Source organism: Zea mays, chromosome 10, assembly GCF_902167145.1.
Source record: "Zea mays cultivar B73 chromosome 10, Zm-B73-REFERENCE-NAM-5.0, whole genome shotgun sequence".
In the NCBI taxonomy this organism is placed as follows: Eukaryota; Viridiplantae; Streptophyta; class Magnoliopsida; order Poales; family Poaceae; genus Zea; species Zea mays.
In genome coordinates, this window is record NC_050105.1 from 100,467,752 (window position 1) to 100,487,702 (window position 19,951).

Below are 19,951 nucleotides of genomic sequence, written 5' to 3' on the forward strand. Positions count from 1 at the left end.
AGAACCAAGACCTGGGCACCGGTATAGGTTCTTTGCTGAGTGTAGTGGCTCTGACACTCGGCAAAGAACCACGCTTTGCCGAGTGTCATACAAAGCACTCGGCAAAGTATCTGACAGGGGGACCCTTCTGGCGGATTCTTTGTCGAGTGCTGTCAGGCAGACACTCGGCAAAGTGAACTCCTTTGCCGAGTGTCGCCTGGGACACTCGGCAAAGACTCCGTCTCCGTCACTCGTCGCCGTAATAGCTGCTTTTCTTTGCCGAGTGTCCGAGAAAAAGTACTCGGCAAAGACGGCTTTGCCGATGCACTGTATGCCGAGCCCTCTTTGCCGAGTGCTTCAGGCATTCGGCAAAGCTGGCGATTCCAGTAGTGAATGAAGAGTAACACTTGTACAAAATCACCCTCCTTTATTATCTAAGTTGGGTATTACAGTTTGCATTATATACTATAATTTTGTATCTTTATATAGTATTGTATATTTTTGGATTATAGGTTATCTCGTCGTACCTTAAGTTTATTTCGTCTTCCATCACTTATCATATAAGAAATAAAGAAATGTAATTTTTTTGTCTTTGCCCTCTCTCTAGTTGAAGTGGAGGAGATAGTTGGATAAATTTTTTTAATCTCTGGTGGAACCCATAATATGGATTAGTTGATTGATTGGATATTGTGGACAGATAATATCAACTATAGACTGTATATGCGTGGATGGGTCGTATGTATATGATTATATGAACTACCTGCTCCATATATATGGTTGTTGTCCTTACATCCAAACCTCTGATGCTTGCGTTCTAGCAAATCTTGAACAACTGCAAGGGAATGCAACCGAATTCTCACCTTTATTCGAACAAGCGTACACTGAGCATTCATCAAAAGGGCATGAAGCCACTCTAGTCCTAGGTCCTGAAAACAAGAACAAGAAAAAAAAACTATCCTCTCATTTACACAGATCACAACTTGCTCCGATGCAAAACGCACAACGTCACAGGCCTGCTGCTTAGTTCAGCATCAGCCAAAGGGTGACTTGGCCTTGTTGGACAAGGAGTAGATGGCAGAGAAGCTGCTACTGCTGCAGCTGTTGCTCGGACCCTGCGGGCACGGCGGCGTGCTGGACGTTGACGACGTGGCCTTGTCAGCTATCGCCGCGGCGTTGGCATGAACATGATGAGGAGGCGACGAGCCTCCCTTGAGGAGGACGTCCACGTTGGCCACGTCCTCACGCTCGAGCCGGATCTCCTTGAGCATGGCCGCCACGTCCTTCATCGTCGGCCGGTCGTCCGGCGCCGCGCTCACGCACAGCAGCGCCACTCCCATCACCTGCAGCATCTCCTCCACCTCCGAACTCGACCGTCGCCGGAGCGCCGGGTCGAGCACGCCGGCGCGGTCCCTACACCGCCGCACCCAGTCCACCACGTGCAGGCCGTCTGGGATCGTCGGGTCGATCGGCTGCTTCCCCGTCAGCACTTCCAGCACCACCACGCCATAGCTATACACGTCGCTCTTCTCTGTGATCTTCATCATATACCCGTACTCTGCAGGATATATCGTTGTTTTGTCCGTCAGCAATTTCATCGTAACATAATATAACTGCAGATATTTTCATGAGTATTACCAGGGGCAATGTAGCCATAGGAGCCGGCAACGGTGTTGGACGACCGTCCAAAGTCGCCGTCCTCGACGAGCTTGGCCAGGCCGAAGTCGGCAATGTATGCCTCGAAGTCGAGGCCTATGAGGATGTTGTTGGCCTTGATGTCGCGGTGCACGATCGGAGGCACGCAGTCGTGGTGCAGGTACGCGATCCCCTGCGCCGCGCCGAGCACGATGCGGTAGCGCACGTCCCACTCCAGCTGCGCGCCCGCGCCGCGCCGCTCGTGGAGCACCGCGCCGAGGCTGCCGTTGGCCATGTAGTCGTACATGAGCAGCCGGGTGCTCTTGTTCCAGCAACAGCCGAGGAACCGCACGATGTTCTTGTGCCGGATGGAGCCCAGCGTGCGCACCTCCGCCGAGAACGAGTCCCGGACGCGCCCGCTCGTGCCGTCGTCCTTGGACGTCGCCGCGGTCTGGGTGCTAGGCCACAGCTTCTTCACGGCGATCACCTCGCCGGTGTCGATGCTCACGCGGTACACCACGCCGGAGCAGCCCTTGCCGATGATGTTGGCGTCCACCAGGCTCCTCACCACCTGGTCCACGGAGAAGCTCAGCTTCTGGAACGGCGTGAACTGCCACGGCCACGACAGCTCGCCGCCGCTCTCGGAGTCGCTGCTGCGGCCGCCGCTCTTCCCCCCAAAGCCCATCCGCCGCGCTCGCAGTATGCCCATCATGCCGAGGACCATCGCCACCGTCGCAGTCACCAGCAGCGCGATGGCGATCTTGAGGCGGTGCACGCGCTGCGCCTCTTCGGCTGTGCTCGTCACCGGGTTACCGTTGGCGTCGATGCTCACGAAGCATACGTCCCCGCCTTTGGTGCAGAGCCCAGAGTTGCCTGCGAGGCAGGACGTCGAGAGCTGCCGGAAGAGCTTCGTGTCCGGGAGGTACCCGGAGAAGTTGTTGTTCGACACGTTGAGCGTGACGAGGTTGTCGAGCCCGGCGAGCGGCGCAAGGTTTCCGTTGAGCGCGTTGTACGAGAGGTCGAGCACTGAGAGCTTGCTCAGCTCCGAGATCTTCGCCGGGATCGGCCCGGTGAGGGCGTTCCGGCTCAAGTTCAGCGCGATGTCTAGCCCGTCGATGCCGCAGAGCTCGTCGGGGATGTTTCCGGTGAGCACGTTGTCACTCAGGTCGAGGAGCTCCAGGTTGCGGCACTGACCGAGCGCCGGCGGTATCGGTCCCGACAGCGAGTTGCCGCTGAGCACGAGCCTGCTCAGCGTCTCCAGCCTGCCGAGCGCGTCTGGTACAGCGCCGTTAAGCCTGTTGTGCGAGACGTCGAGCTCCTGCAGGCCGTGCACCGCGGCGAGCGACACCGGCAGCGGCCCCGTGAGCGAGTTGTTACTCAGGTCAAGCATCTGGAGCTGCGAGCAGTTGCCCAGCTCGGCCGGCACCGGACCGGCTAGCCGATTGCTTCCGAGGTCGAGGAAGTTGATGCTCTTCATGCCAGACACGGACGCGGGGATCGACCCCGCAATGCGGTTGCCACCGAGGCGCAAGCGCACGAGGCTGGCAGCCTTGCCGATCTCCAGCGGCAGCGGCCCGGAGAGATCATTGGACAGGAGCAGCAGCTTCGTGAGGTTGCGGAGCAGGAAGAGGCCCGGCGGTATGATGCCGGTGAGGTGGTTGTGCGAGAGGTCGAGCGCCTGGAGGTTCGCCAGGGACGCGAGCGTCGCTGGGATGGCGCCCTCCAGCTGGTTCTGCCAGGCGAAGAGCACCTGCAAGCCAGAGAGGCGACCAAGCTCGGGCGGGATGAGGCCGGAGATCTCGTTGGTGTCGACCTGCAGCTGCACCAGCGACGTGGCGTTGGCGAGCAACGGCGGGATGGTGCCGGTGATGTTGTTGTCGCTGAGCATGAGGTCCTGCAGCGCCGGCAGCCGCCCGAGCGACGCCGGGATGGTGCCGGAGATGGAGTTGATGGAGAGGTCGAGCGAGACGAGCGAAGTGAGGTTGCCGAAGGACTCCGGGATGGGGCCCGTGAGCGCGTTCTGCCACAGCAGCAGCTTCTGCAGCCGCGGCAGCGCGCCGAGCGACGGTGGCAGAGGGCCGGACAGCGAGTTCTCGTAGAGGTAGATGCTGGTGAGGTTGGAGCAGTTGCCGAGCTCCGGCGGGATGGCGCCGGAGAGCGCCGTGGTGTAAATGGACAGCGTCTGGAGGCTCTGGAGCTGGCCCAGCGACGCCGGGAGCGGGCCGGAGATCTTGGTGTCGGCGAGGCCGAGCACGACGAGGCTGGACAGCCTGGAGAAGGACTCGGGTATCAAGCCCGCCAGGTCATGGTTGCCGCCGGCGCGCAACGACTCGAGCAAGAGCAGGTCGCCGAGAGACGGCGGGAGCTCCCCGGACAGGCGGTTGTCGAAGAGGAGCAGGTTCCTGAGCGTGGGCGCAAGCGCCGCAAGCTCCGGCGGGATGGGCCCGGAGAGCTGGTTGGAGTTGAGCGCCAAGTTCTCGAGCGCCGTGGCGTTCCCGAGCGATGACGGGATGGAGCCGGTGAGCGCGTTGCCGCTGATATCTAGCACGGTGAGGCGGCGGCACCGCCACAGGTCATCGGGGACGCCGCCTGTGAGGTTGGCATCCGAGACGACAAACGACACGAGCCCCGGCAGCGCGGCGCAGAGGCCCGCCGGGAGCGGGACCGCGAGGTGCACGGACTGGAAGGACACGGACGTGACGGCGCCCGTCTCGCCTGTCCCGCCGGCGCAGGAGACGTGCGACCAGTTGCACGGGGACAATGCGGCCGGCGACCAGTCCGGCGGGCGCGCGGCCGTGGTGTTGAGCCAGGCCGTCAAGAAGGCGACCTCTGACGAAGGCGAGCCAGAGGACGCCGCGAAGAGGAGGTGGAGTAAGACAAGGGGAAGAAGGGGAAGGGGGAGGGGGAGGTGGCGGCGGCGCATGGGGCTTGGCGATGGCAATGGCAAGGGCAGACGCATGAAAAAGTGCGCGGTGTTTGGGGGCTCGGGCGGTGCACAATGGCACCAAGCACCAAGCAAGGCTTGCTTCCTTGCTGCCCGCCCCTGGGAGTGGCGATGATCTCAATGGAGACGGAAGAATGGATGCATTCAACGCAGAGTGAGTGCGGGGGGATCGGCGAGGAGGAGACGAGCGAGGAGGCTCAGCTAACACACTGCCAGTCTCTCTCTTGTTTCTCTTTCTTCCACAAAACCCTCAAAGGTGTTTGCTTGTGTCCTGCTCCTTGCCTCGGTTGTTGCAGCATGTGGACGATGAGTGGGTGCTTGCATCAACGCAGCACCGGGCTCCTCAAAACCCTCACCGCGCCGTACTTGTTCTTTCTTTCTCTCTCTTGATCTTGCGGGTAGAGAGAGCGTGTGTGCGCACCCGCGAGCGGGAAACAAATTTCTCGATTGCATAGTTTCTCAAACATGTTTTTCAGCTTTTCTCGTATGCATAGTTTCTCAAATAAATGTTGTATGAAACTAAAAATAATAGTTTTTTCTGTTATTGTTTTACCATATCTTTATGAAAAAAGGTACAGCTGTATTAATAATGCTGTTTTTACAGTTAAAATAAACAAAAACTAATTCATCGGTGAAACTGAGCTATATCTTGTGGTTTGAGTATTTTCTCTATATACAAATTGCAAATTAATGCTGTCACAAGTATTTTTTAAACACGTTCGAAGCACTGGTAAGGATGCCCTTAAATTTGATCGGTGGATTCCGTGGCGCGTATTACCATATAGTTTTTCCATTCTGAATACTCATTTGTTTGATTCCTACGTGCACCCTTGCATTGAATTTAAAACACAGAGTACGGCCCTGCAAGCAAGCCTCCCTGGCCTAGCACTCCGTCAACAAAACAAATACAACTATATTATAACTTAAGTTTAATTAAATTTAAAGTGAATAGCATTAATATTTATGTATTCAAATATATTTATTATAAAATATATTATACATAATTGAATAGTACTTATTTTATATTATAAATAATTGTATTTTCTTATAGATTTAATCAAAATTTAGACTGGGTAACCTATAAAAATAAGAACTGTGTTTTTCAGAGAGGAGTACTAATCACCCACCCAGTAGTGTCAGGTTAGCATAGAGATGTCAAGATGCCGGCATGGGTTATTCCTTGGATCACGCGTACGTCACGCGCGCGCAGAACTAGCTGTGGTACACATATGCCGCTGCCACCGGCTACTGTTTAAACAATATTAGAGCAAGGATAATAGTATAGCTGGGTTTTATAATGTTGGCATGCTAAGTATAGGTAATTAAAAATCTAGTTATATAAGAACAAGTATAATAATATAGTCGACTTCTAGCTATAAAAATTCTTTCAATCTACCATTTGTCTATCTATATATCGGTTGATTGGTTCCTTGCACACGTGCAGCCACGCTCGCGTGAGGCTGGCTGACCGGATACCGTCATTTCGACCGTGCGAGCGAATGCAGGTAATTAGTGTCCAAATGACTTGTTTTGTATCCACTCGTGCAGCACATGTCTTCCAGATGCAGGCAACCAAACATACGCTTAGACAAAGTCAACGTATCCAATGATTCAGGATAAAGCAATGCGAGCAACCAATCATATAGATAATGGTTAGCTCTTCACTATTAATGAAAGATCTCACTTGTTTCTCTCACAAAGTTTCTTGCACCTTGTGTCTAAGACGACTATAAGTTTACAGCCCGTTTTTCATCTCTCTCCTCTTCTTTCTCATCACCTCATTATTTAGTTAGCTTATAGTCTCTTATTATACTTGCTCTAATAGCTCTCACATGATACAAATTGTACATTTAATATTTGGCTTATCTCTCTCACACAAACTGTCTTGGAGTCCATAAGCAGCCTGCTTTTAGCTGAATAATAGCGAATAGCTCGCTTTCATTCTCTCTCTCTCTTTCTCTTTCTTCCACATACCACAAATCTAACGTGACATCTCTTACAACTCGCCTACATCACATTATTATACTTGCTCTTAAGGCTCTTTGTATAGTAAGGCTAATAATATAGCTTACTGTTGGATGTTTGCGTAGTTAACTCTTTATTATTAATATATGACTCAGTTGTCTGTAGAGTTTTTGGTTCTTGTGTAAGCCGGCTCTAAGTTTACACTTCTTCCACTAGTACAAAGAAACTTTATAGTGACAGTTGTGAACCTATTTTTACTGGCGTCTCTTAGAACCGTTGGTGCTAGAGGCTAGTAGAAATCATCATTTTTTACAGGCGGGTAACCGAGAACCGCCAGTGAAAATCGATTTCCACTGGCGGTTGAGTTAAGAAAACCGCCAGTGCCACTGGCGGTCGACGTAATAAAACCGCTAGTAAAAATTATTTTCAGAAACATTAAACGGGTTTTAAAAACAACAAAAAAATTATTTAAGAAGAGGACTCAGCCACCCCACCCGCCCTTCGCAAGTCGCGGCGTTTTTCGCGCAAAATTCACGCACTACACGGTTGTTAGGAAATGAACCGCTGACCATACCCTCGCGTGTACCCTCTGCTACCATTCCGCCTATGGCATACTTTGTGTCTAATTTGTAGTTTTTTGTACACATATTACAACCCATTGAGTGTAAATTGCTTGTTTGAGACCGTAAACAAATTCAAATAAAAAAGTTGTCAACTACAAAATCGAATAACTTTTAAAGTTCCACAACTTTTATTTTGATACTTTTTTCATTCGAGGTAGTTTACAAAATTTGAATTTTAAATTTGATATACTTAGATTCAATTTTTGAGAACCGTAATGGGTTCAAATAAAAGTTGTCAACTACAAAGTTTCATAACTTTTAGAGATCTACAACTTTTATTTTGGTGGTTTCATCATACGAGGTCGTTTGAAAAATTCAAAAAATTAAGGATAAAAATGATTTATAGTGGTTGTTCCTTAAGAAAACCGCCACTAGAAATCATGGATTTTTATAGGTGGTTTTCTTAAGGAGCTGCATGTAGAAATACGATTTCTAGTTGCAGTTTTATTAAGGAACCGCCATTAAAAATAGCACAGACGGTTGATAACCGAATCCGCCTATAAAAATATATCGCTTCGCATACTTTAAGCCTTTTTCTACTAGTGTTCTCTGTCTTTTTTTCTCCTCCGTATGAGTATTTAGTTTATTTATAGCCTATTATTATTATACTTGCACTTAGGATAGACTCCTCAAATCACTTCGGCTAATATTTGCTACGGACAGAAAAATTAGCACGGGTAAAGAAAAAAATAATTGTTTTACCAATTTCTAATTAATTTTGAGATGATAGAGAAAAATAGTTCATGACTACAGTGTACCAAGGAGTTACAACCAGACATCTGAAGCTCTACTAGATAGAAACCTTATATTCACTTATAAGTAGGGATGGCAATTGGACCCGTGGGTATAGATACCCACGGGTTTCGTATCCGGTGGACATGGATACGGGTTTGAAATCTTACCTGTGGATCCTATCGGGTCGGGTACCCGAAATACGTCGGGTAGGGTACGGATAGTATGTTTTACCCATGGATATCCACTGGATACCCGAATTGTGTTTTTGTGGCCCATGAAGCAATGAAAAGAAGCCCAAAGGCCAAATCAGTGAACCGGCTAAGCTAACCCTAACTCCCTAAATTCCCTACTTCCCTTCCCTTCCCGAGCTCCCGTCCCGGCCGCCCACCCCAGCCGCCACTCCCAGGAGGCCAGGACCCCAGTGCCCCAAGCCGGCACGCGGCACTCCCAGGCTCCCAGGCGGCGGACAGACCCCCAGCCGCCACTCCCAGGCTCCCAGGCGACGGCCAGACCCCAACCCCGCGCCCCCGCCCAGCCGCCAGTCCGTTGTCCGCCTCCGCCAGGACCGCCCCCAGTCTTCAGCCCGCTGTGACGCTGCCCCGAGCGGTCGAGCTGCGCCTGCGCGGCTACGTGGCCTGCGCCCCCAAGTTGCGACTGCGACCAGCGACCGTCCCCAAGCCCTAGGCCCGACCGGCGACCGCCCGTCCCCGAGCTGCGCCTGCGCGCCTGCGCCTGCGCCGTCCGCCGTCGGACCCTCAGATACTCAGTAGCTCAGTACTCAGTTAGAAGCCCAAATCCAATGTCAACTCCACAAGACAGTAGCAGTCATCGTAGTGGCATAGGAGCAGCTCCTGCTGATGTTGGTAGCTCTAGAGATCCCACGTGTCTATGATTTGTGAATTGAACGTGTACTATGATTTGTGAACTGTACTATGATATGTGAACTAGACGTGTACTAGTCATGAACTGTACTATGAATCTATGGTTTGTAAATTGGTGATGTTGCTTATATATTTCACATGTTGTGATGTTGTTTATTAACTCCCATCTGTCATAAACTGTGTTGTTCATCAATTTGCATGCAGATTTATATTTTACAGTACCATATCCACCGGATACCCGATATCCGACGGATACCCGGTGGGTACGGGTCCATTTTTTTACCCGGTTGACTTGGTGGGTATGGATATTTGTATAAGGGTCGGGTATGATATCGGGTCGGGTATTATCAGACCCGAACACAGCCCGACCCGCTGCCATCCCTACTTATAGGTGTACATTTGGGCCGTGCTTAATGGACCGACCCGAAGCACGAAACAAAAATATGGCCCAGGCACGTCACGGCCCAATATATCGAGCCGGGTTTGGGTTGAGGTCACAGCCTATGGACGGGCACGAATGCGACCTGTTTAAGGCAGGCACGAAAAGGCTTGTATATTTATTAAAATCACACTTCCTTCCACACTTTCATGTACTTGATAAAGAACACAAAGTTATAGATAATGATAGTTAGATGTTTTTTGTAATTTTAAATTAGAGTATGTGTTGTAATTTTATTTTTGTTACGAACATTAGATAATGAACTGAACTTACAAACTTTATATAGAGCTGATTATACTTTTTTCCTTCTAACAAAATGATTTGTAAACGAGGTAGTCATTGCATAGCTCTGGTAACTTAATACAAATATTAAGTTTGCTTTTGGTCAAATTTATTTGTCTTATATTTTATCTTTTTATTAAATTTGTTTTGAAATTAGGCCTCTCATATGAATTTTGGGCCTTAATGTGAATTTCGGACCAAAAATTGAATTTCGAGCCCTAATGTGAATTTCGGGCTTTTATAATTTCGGGTCGCCCAAAATGAGTCCGGCATGATTAAGCAATTACGTGCCGGGTCGTGGGCCGAGGGCTAGGGTCGTGGGCCGAGGGCTAGGCCCGTGGGTCGGCCCAGCACGACCTGAAATTCAAACGGACCGGGCCAACCCAAAATTGAAACAATACGGGATTATCTAGACACTACCCACATCTCATGATTATCTAGACACTACCCACATCTCGTGGACCACTAGCAGTTGAACTCATATAGGTGTGTTCCTTCTAGGATGTTTGACAACATCCCTACTTAGATAAGCCACTCAGATCATACTGAGATTTAAATGAGCCTACCATACAACAAAGGAGAAACATGCATATCAAATGATTTAAACTTTTATTTAAAGGGGTCTCTCACTTAGTCAATCGCTAGCTTGTTTCACCATTCTACTTCACAAAATCTCCGGTGTGCATATATGTAGCTTAGACAACTCTTTTGGGAATGAATCTTATAACCTTAGCATTTTTGAAAGCTCCCTTATAGGTTTTGGTGTTTTGGATGACAACACAATTAAAGTTCTGACATGGGTGTTAAGTGTTGAACAAGTTCTAAGTGAAAAGCCCGAAAGGTTCAACACATAGAGACAAGGGTGATGGTCCACATAAGTTGAGTTCAGTATGGATTGTTGACATCACAAGTAAAGTTGAAGGATAATGACTATGTAGAACTCATGTGCTTAACTTGGAGACAGCTGATCGAGCTGAGGATGAAGGTAAGAAGAACTTCAAGGAACTGAGTCATAGGAGAAGGTCAAGAAGACCGAGGAACCTAAAGCAAGGGGTGAAGAAGATAGCTTGCAAGAAGTCAAGGTGGTCAAGCTGAGAAGAGTCTTATGCATCAAGGATCACAACATAAGGAGATAACTTGAAACCATTGAGGTAATTCTTAGGGTTCATGGTTCAAGTCATAAGGCTCAAGATCATAACTCAAGTAGTAAGGACATGATCACAAGAAAAAGGAGAAGTATCAAAGTATTCTCTATATAATCTAGAACCCTAAGTAATTGGGAATATGTGTTATATGAATGGATCATGTTTCTCTTTGATAAAAACAAATACTAAATGAAATATCCAAAGTAATGCATCATGCTGAATTTTATTTTGTGTTGCTGCATCTGAATTTGAATTTGAAATTTGAACTTAGTTGAATAGGAATTTGGAAACTAAATTGGAATAAAGAAAATGAAATAGGAAAAAAAAGAAGAGCAAGCCCCTTCCACTCGAGCCTAATTCATGTTGGCCCATGTAACCTGTGCGTCGCGCTAGCCCAACCTGGGGAGTTGGTGCCGACAGGTAGGACTCGCCTATCAGTCACCCTCCGCGTGCACTCGTCTACGCCGCTGAATCGGGCCCACTAGTCAGACCCCCGTGCGCCGACGAGTGGACCACGTAGGGCTGATCCATACCATATCCATGTTTGCCCAATTTCCCTATGCCCACTACGTGCGGGGCCCATACGTCAGATGTATCCCTTCTTCCTTGCCACGGTTACTAGATGGTTCAACAATCCCCGCTGGATCCGCACCCACTCGCCGTAACAAGCCCTGAGATCCCAGAACCAACTTTTGGCCATCCACAAACATAAAGCCAGCCCTCATGACCTTCTCCCTCATCGATGCCAACTTAGAGCACCACTATCATCACAAACAAATAGAAGGTGAGGAGAGCGTAAAAGTCGTTGTCACCCTGTTCGCTCGGTCATCACTACAGTGCTCTGTAAGATGTATCCGGGCGCTTCACCGAGTCCCCCACGAAGGTGATTGGGAAGTCCCAGGGCACAATTGGTGGTCGGCACGACCGCTATTCCTTACCGGGATTCGAAGCTCGTCGTGGGGCCGCTACTCGTCGTGGGCAGAATTATCTACCTCACGATTTCGGGTAAGTCTACCTTCATAACGCTTGTTATCTCTTCGGTATCGCATAACTTCAAGCGTTGTAGGTCATAGCGTTGCGGACAATCGGGGATTTCTCACCGAAGTATTGGGTTCGCCGCGGACCAGCCTGACGTCGTGGGCAGGGCCGGTCGGTCAACCGATCAATGGAATAGGGTTTCTAGGTGGGTTCACCGTGCACTACTCGATGCATAGCACATGTTAGAATCCGGGACAAACCACTTTTGGACCAAATCGTCGTACTCTAGTGAGGTCTTCGCCATGGTCTGAGAGCAGCGTCGCCGCACTCCGGCATCGAGAGGGTGAGATGAGCGAGGGAGGTACCTAGCCATTGCTCTCAAAAAACAGTGGACATTAAATCTTAGTGTTTTAAAACCTCGAGCGTCGGATTCGGATCACACAGTTGAGGGGGGTCACAGCGTACCCCTTTGCGGCTTAAGATCCAGGCCTTCGAATCTCGATCAGGTAGTAGTTGTTTCGTACTAGTTTGACCTTTGGTGCGATTAATTCTGGGCTGCTGATCCATTGTTGGGTGGATCCGGGATGTCCAAAGTTATAACAGGCATAGTGTTTCTATAAAAGAGACCCTAAGCTTCTATGTAAGTAAGCCACAGAGCTAATTAATTGGAAGATCATTGAGCTAAGGTCCTAGAAATTGCGTAGCAGACCCTGATCTCTTCATATATAGTAGCCGCAATGCAAATAATCTTTGGATTAAATAAAATAAATCTGGAAACTAATTTCTAGTACAAAAATAAACCGAACCACCTTAGAAAATCCATAACTTGTTCGTTTTAGCTTCCAATTTAGTGGTTCTTGAACCTATACTTTTGTAGCGACGCATAGAACAATACTATACAGTTTGTATCATGTTTGATGTGATGTTAATTTCTCCTATGCCATGTTTGTTTGCATTGTTGCGAATAGACGAGCAAGCGACCAAGGAACCTAGTGCTCAGCTGGTGGAAAACTCTGATCACTCTTCTTTACCCAATAATGCTCAATCATTGTGACATGCTTAGGCTAATTTTGATGGGACTTAATAGGTTACCCTAGTTTGGTTTACCTTACACCTTGCTTACCACTAAACTTTTGGGTAGTATCTGCTATTGCTCTATGTGGTTTTGGGTGTTAAGATTCACATAATTCATGATCATGCTATTTATTGTTAATGAGTTATTTACTGTTCATGATAAGATCATTATATTAATTAGAACATGGAGCGACTACCCGGAAAAACAGTGCTACCACAAGGGTGGTACGGGACGCCCTTGGCTGACTAATTAAGAAAGCTAGTGGATGACTACCTTACCTCGGTAGGAGAGCTGCTGGTATAGGGAGGTTCTCGGGTTGATCATGCTGCAATGACTGTTCGGACGAGGGATTCCTATATCACTCTCCTCAGAAACTGTAGCGGGTTTTCTGAAGCTACTGGAACTTTATAAAGGCCATGTAGTGCTACCCTACCTCATCTCCTCAGTAGAGATGAATGGGAAGTCACAACCCCTTGGCAAATGGGTAACCTGACTTGTGGGTAAAGATGCACAACCTCTATAGTGTGTAAAACTGGTATATCAGCCGTGCTCACGGTCATGAGCGGCTCCGACCCTCACATGAGTAACTGATGGAATTAAACTTAATTTGTCATATGCACTACATTGTGGGTTTTATTATAATGACGATCTCTTATTTATTTCGGCTGGTATACTATATACTTAATAACTGCAAATAAAATTTTGACTAACTTATTAAAACCAATGCTTAGCTTTAACCATTATTTGTTGATCAGCCTTACACTATACATGAGCCCCTATAGTAAGTGAGCTCATGCACATTATTCCCCACACTTGTTGAGTGATGAACTTTTGTGAGCTCACTCTTGCGATAAACCCCGCAGGTGAAGAGTAGGTGCCACTAGAGGAGGACTACTACGACGAGTTCGATGAGGTCTAAGTGTCGTCTCCCAGTCAGCTTGATGGCACCAAGGAAATAATATTATTACTTCAATTTATTTATTATCAGCTATTTTGTAATACATTTTCATTATGTAATAAAGTTTGTGGCATTCGTCTTTATACACTGAGTCATTATATGTGTTGATCTTCTTTGGCGCACATATGAGACGCGTCCGGGTTTGTCCCTTAAATTCAGGCATGACATTTTCCATGCTCCATGCTAGCCCATTAGGCTCGACCTGTCACACCCGAAATTAAGGATAAACCCAAGTGCATCTCATATGTGCGCCAAAGCAAGATCCACACATACAAGGACTCATTGTATAGAGACGATTGTCATAATATTTATTATATAGCGAGAATGTGTTACAAAATTATTGATAATAAAATAATTCGAATTAAGATAACTATCTCCACGACACCATAGTTGACTGGGAGACAACACCTAGATCTCATCGAACTCGTAGTAGTAGTCCTCCTCTGGTGGTGCTTGCTCTTCTCCTGGTGTGATTATAGCAAGAGTGAGCTCCAATACGGTCATCGCTCAACAAATATGGGGATTAATGTGCATGAGCTCCCATGTAGTGTAAGGCTTATCAACAAAAAATAGTTAAGGCTGAGCATTGCTTTTAATAAGTTGGTCAAAATTTTATTAGCAGTTACTAAGTATAAGTGTATACCAACTCAATTAAACAATTGATCACAATTAATAATAAATCCTACAATGTAATGCAAATGACATATTAAGTTTAATTACATAAGTTATTCATGTGAGGGTCTGAGCCGCTCTTGACCGTGAGCATTGCTGATATATCAGTTTTACACTTTGCAGAGGTTGCACATATTTACCCACAAGTCATGATCCCTTATTTTCCTCAGGTTGCGTAGACCCTTAAACACTACCAAGGTGAGTAGGCAAGGGCTCAGTATGAAGCCTTTACAAAGTTTCACTAGCATGAGAAAACCCACTATGGATTCTGGGAGAGGGAGCATAGGCCTTGTTCCATGGTCTATAACCCCATCGCAGTAATTACAGCCAACACCATGTTTGCGCAACTCCTCTCCACTTGCTCCTCTCGGGTAAGGCCTCACACACTAGTTTCCCTAATTAATTAGCTAAGACCAGAGCCATATAGTCTTGTGGTAGCACTGTTGTCTTGGGTGGTCGCTTCATGTCCCATCAGCTTAACCTAGTAGTGCCACGGTGATTAAGAATCATGAACATTATTCAGTCAAAGAAAGTGATCAAGGACACAACTTGCCTTCTGTGAGCTCCTGCTCAGATTCCTCAACTTGCGGTGCTTTGGGTTTCTCGGTCACTTGCTCGTCTACTTGCAACAATACAAACTAACTGTGTAGGGACAAATTAACATCACATCAAATAGGAGAACAAGTGAAAAATAAAATTCTACACGCTGCAAAGAATCCATAGGTTCGAGAACCACTAAAACAGGGGTTAGAGTGAATTAGTTATGAATTTCCTAAGATTCTAGGCATTATTACGTTAATTTTTATACTACAAATAAATATCAAATCTATTTTCATGTTTTATCTAACTTTTTTATCTGAAAGTGGACGACAGCTGACAAACTCTAGAAACCCAGGGACTTCATTGTAAAATTCTGGACCTGACTTTAACAGTTTTGGAACCCGAGGGGATGGCAGGTTTATTTTAAGATTCACCGAGGGCTCTTTAGTAAAAGGTATGCGGTTGAAGGTGTATCCTTTTATTTGTGTCGTCTGATCATTCTCTGACGACCACGATTAGATCAAGTCTTCTGCGAACCGGTATTCAATCGTACCCCTTGGATTCGAAATCGACGCTGCGGATTTAAAATCAATGACTCGCTTCCCAACCGCTCGATCCAGACTGAACGATGGGGGCCGCTGCTTCTCACCTAGTGGTGTCGGTAGGGGATATGGAGGTGGTATTGGTGGATGGTGGCCGGGGCTGGATCATGGCACAACAACGTTGTTGGGAGGTGCGGACGGGGGCGTAGCGCGCCGGAGGACAGGCCAGTGTGGGAGTCTGACAAATGGAGAACACACCGGTGTCGGAGGACTCATATAAGTTTGATTTCAAATAAATTGCAAATCCAAGTTGATTCTACACATTACCAATTAATGTACACACACAAAGAAACATCATGAGATGCATCAATTTATTTTGTTTACTTATTAATTGCTCCAATTAAACTTTTCATTGGGTTATGCTGAAAAATAAAAATCACAAAATCATGTAAAAAAGATTTTCTTTATTTTCTAAAATTCTAGGTATTACACGACCCAAATGTACACCTATAGTGTTAACTCAGACGAGAGTGGGGGCGAGAGGGAACGTCTTGGGGCGGGAGCCAGTCGAGAGACAGGCGGGAGAGCGGGAGCGGACGACTGCAACTTCGCCCGACGAGAGTGGGTCTATCACCTCACTCTAGCCCGCATTGGAGAGCGGGTTGAGGCGGTAGAGGGGCAAGAGGTGGGTGATAGCGGGACGACACATTAGAGTGGGTATGCGCATGGGCGGGTGTAATACCCAAATTATAAAGCCTATAAAAGAGTTGATCTCCTTATGTGATTTGCCATCTACCTTTGAGACATGTGACTAATCATGTTTAAAAGTGAATAATTCTTTACTAAAACACAAATAAACCATGCATCATATCGGTTTTTTGTTTGTGCATTTAATACAGTAATAACATGGATAAAAATATAATAATGAGTTGAGGATTTAAATTAAAAACCTAAAAGTTAGAATTTGGAAATAAGATGGATGAGGGGAGAGAGGTGATAAAAGGAATAGATAAAGAGTATAAAACTTACATAATATATATATATATATATATATATATATATATATATATATATATATATATATATAGAATTATATTTCCAAAAGTTAGTACCTTAACTGCCCCATATAATCTGAAGACAAATTTATCACAGGTTTTGAAATTTAAATTTGGAATGAGTTTGAACTTGAAAGGAGGAAAAGGGAAACAGAAAATAGAAGAATAAAAAGAAAAATGCGCCTGGGATGAAACTTCACGGTCGACCCACTTCCCCAATACCTCTCCCGCACGGCCCACCGCATACGACTTCCGCGCACGCTCGTTCATCCGGTTGTGGGACCCGGCGGTCAGCCTCCCACGCCGCGCTCGCTTATCCCTCTCTTCCACTGGCCCGCAAGCCCGCTTTGTCATCCACCAAACCACGACCAGCTATTCCGCATCGCCCGCGATGGTGGGCGCCATAACCGGAGTTCTGCAGCTGCCGTTGGCGCAACCGTCGGAGCGGGATCCTCGCGTAGTCTGTCGCCGCAGGATAAGTGTGTGGCCCTTGCCCTCTTTTTCTCCCCATTCCCCTCGTCTCGGCCGTAGTGTTGCGCAGAGAGTTGGTGAGGAGCTAAATACTTTATGCCACCGTCGATTACTGCCAAACACCGTCGTGAGGGTCTGCGGGCTGTGCCCGGAAGCTTCCTTAGGCCGCCGCGGGGGTGCTCGTTTATCGACTTGGGCGCGTGCGACGATTGGCGGGCAACAATTTCTCGTCGGAGTGGGCGCGCCGCCGTAGATCGCGCCGCGCCGTGGACCAGGGTCTGTGCGGCCCAAATCCTAGGTATGTTGCCTGCTTCGAGTTCGCTACCTACCGGTTATTGTATACCATCGTCGAATTTAGTAATAGGTCGTTCGGGGTCGGTTAGCCGTCGCCGGTGTGTTCTCCATCGCGGGGATCGACGGTGCGTCCGTGCTCTGCAACCGGGCGAAGAAGACGGGGGCGCATCCGTCCGATTTTGCACCGACGGTGATTAGTTTGGCGAACCCTTTAGGTCAGGTTAGATCGGTGATGTTGATCTTGGATCCTACGGCTGCGATTTCTCCCAGCGTAACGATTCAACCAGAGTGCACCAGGACCGTTCGATCGCGATTGGGCGATTCCTATTGAATACCGGTTTGGGATGGGGCCCTGATCTAATCTGGGCGCCTCATTCCCGATCGGACGATCGTGGGACCACAGTACCCCTTCGGCCGCGCAAACATGCAAATGAGCCCTTCTGTTTATAGTGATTCAACCCAGTACACTTTACGCCAGGGCTCCTGCACTTCTCAATATTTGATGCCCAATCCAGAGAGTAATGAAAATAGGAAATTAATAACATAAATTGATTTTTTAATATATAAATAAATGCTAGAACTTGTTTAATTTGTAGAAAATTCATGCTTAGCCAAAATTAATCCATTCTAGTTCCTATAATTTTGTAATATTATTGTCTATCAAATAGTGCCACTGTTTTGACATGAAAGCCACATTAAAATTTATCTCTTAATTAATCTTGTATGAAACACATGAAACCTTTGGAAATTCATAACTTAAGATTCATAACTCCAAAATTAATGATTCCTGTTCCTATGACCTTATTTTAATATGTAGATTATTAATGTGTATTTTGTTTACATGTTTGGTGTGATGTTAATTTCTCCTTTATACACTATGTATGTTTGTATTGATGCGAGTAGACGAGCAAGCCACAGAGGATCTAGGGGTTCAGCAGGTGGAGACTGCTGAGCAGGAGCTCGTTGAAGGCAAGTTGTGCCCTTGATCACTTCCTTTTTATCCAGTCATGTTCTTATTAATCATAATGATCTGCATAGGTTAATTTTGATGGGACCCAATAGGTTACCCTAGTTTGGCTATCTTTATACCTTGTTTTACCACTGAATTTTTGGGTAGTGCATGCTATTGCCTTATGTGTTTTTGGTATAGAGATATACATCACTCATGATTACACTTTTTATTATCAGTTTATTATTACTGTTCATGATAAGATCATTATGTTAATGGGAACATGGAGAACCACTCGGGAAAACAGTGCTACCACAAGGGTGGTATGGGACGCCCTTGGATGATTAACTAGGAAAGCTAGTGGATGACTACCTTACCCGATAGGGGCAAGGGCAGTAGGGGAGTGGTCAGTGTAGGGAGGTCCTTGGGTTGATTTTGCTGCGATGGTGGTCAGGCGAGGGATCCCTGCACTGTAGCTCCCTATAAACTGTAGCGAGTATTCTGAAGCTAGTGGAACTTTGTCTGAGTGTAAAACTGGTATACTAGCCGTGCTCACGGTCATGAGCGACTCGGACACTCACATGATTAATTTATGGAATTAAATTCAATTTATCATTTCATTGCATTGGAATTATTTTATTATTACTTTTATTTATTATTATTATGGTTTGGTATTTACTTACACTCAGTAACTGCTAATAAAATTTTGACTAACTTATAAAAGCAATGCTCAGCTTCAACCTTTATTTTTATTGATCAGCCTTACACTTCACATGAACTCCCACATTTGACGAGTTCATGCACATTATTATTCCTCACAACTTGTTGAGCGATGAATATATGTGAGCTCACCCTTGCTGTCTCACATCCCCACAGGAGAAGGACATGTGGTTCAAGAGAAGCCGCCCAACGAGGAGTTCGACTTAATCTAGGTGGCGTCTCCCAGTCAGCTTTGTGGCGCCAGGGAAATAATAATTAGTTTGCTTTATTATTATCATTTATTTTTGTAAGACTTCCGCTATGTAATAAGTACATTTATGATATTTATGACATTTTTCTCTATGCACTCTATTATTATATGTGTTGTTCTTTCTTGGCGCACATATGAGACTCACCCGGCTTTATCCCTTAAACCCTGGTGTGACAGCGGGCGAGAGGGGTGAGGCAAGAGTGACTTGGCGGCCTCTGATTGGTCCACGCGAGCTATGTCATTTGGAGTCTAATAAAGCAAAAAAAATGCAAAAAACTACATATTACATCCTCAGTCTATTTATAAATACTCTCACTTAGTTGGAGCTTATTTCATACACTATTTCATTTCATGCAAAATTTTCTAATTATTATGCAATTTTATTTTATGTATTATGGAATACATGGTTTTTAATTCAATAACAATTATGTTGTGTAATTTTTAGGTGTCGGAATAAATCAGTACAATAGTTAATTCCGAACAAAAAACTGATATAGCTACATGCTAAGGTTGTAGACGTGAGCTGACGTAGGAGGGACGAGAAGAATGGTACACTGACACTAGCCTAAGGTTATCTCCAGTAGACTGTGGAAACAGTCACGTAAAGTACTGTTTGTATTGTAGATTGCACTGTTTGTAGAGTAAAGTTTGAAATAACGAGTAAGGTAGAAAAAGAGATAGGGAGTCCAGTAGAGATAGTCTAACAAGTATTGAGTGGGAACACAAGGAAGTTTGGATGACGAGGATCGAACATGAGGTATCTCTTGTCAACGTGGAGCATCTCTTTACAGTAACAGCCCCCGCTGCAACCAGCAAGGTAGA

At 46.6% G+C, this 19,951-nt stretch overlaps 2 protein-coding genes across 2 annotated transcripts; one reads left to right on the top strand and one right to left on the bottom strand.

Annotated features, from left to right (window-relative positions):
• Window positions 1-816: 816 nt before the first annotated feature.
• Window positions 817-4,940, bottom strand: LOC103641486 (LRR receptor-like serine/threonine-protein kinase RCH1). The gene is made up of 2 exons (XM_008664837.4): window positions 1,615-4,940; window positions 817-1,534 (listed from the first exon to the last, which is right to left on the bottom strand). The coding sequence occupies exons 1-2, from the start codon at window positions 4,568-4,570 to the stop codon at window positions 1,011-1,013; spliced, it is 3,480 nt and encodes a 1,159-aa protein (XP_008663059.1). The 5' UTR covers window positions 4,571-4,940; the 3' UTR covers window positions 817-1,010.
• An 11,886-nt stretch (window positions 4,941-16,826) lies between these two features.
• Window positions 16,827-19,228, top strand: LOC100278379 (uncharacterized). The gene is given in 3 exon segments (NM_001151676.2): window positions 16,827-17,214; window positions 18,114-18,179; window positions 19,036-19,228. Coding segments are annotated over 3 exon segments (324 nt in total). The 5' UTR covers window positions 16,827-17,012; the 3' UTR covers window positions 19,092-19,228.
• Window positions 19,229-19,951: the final 723 nt, after the last annotated feature.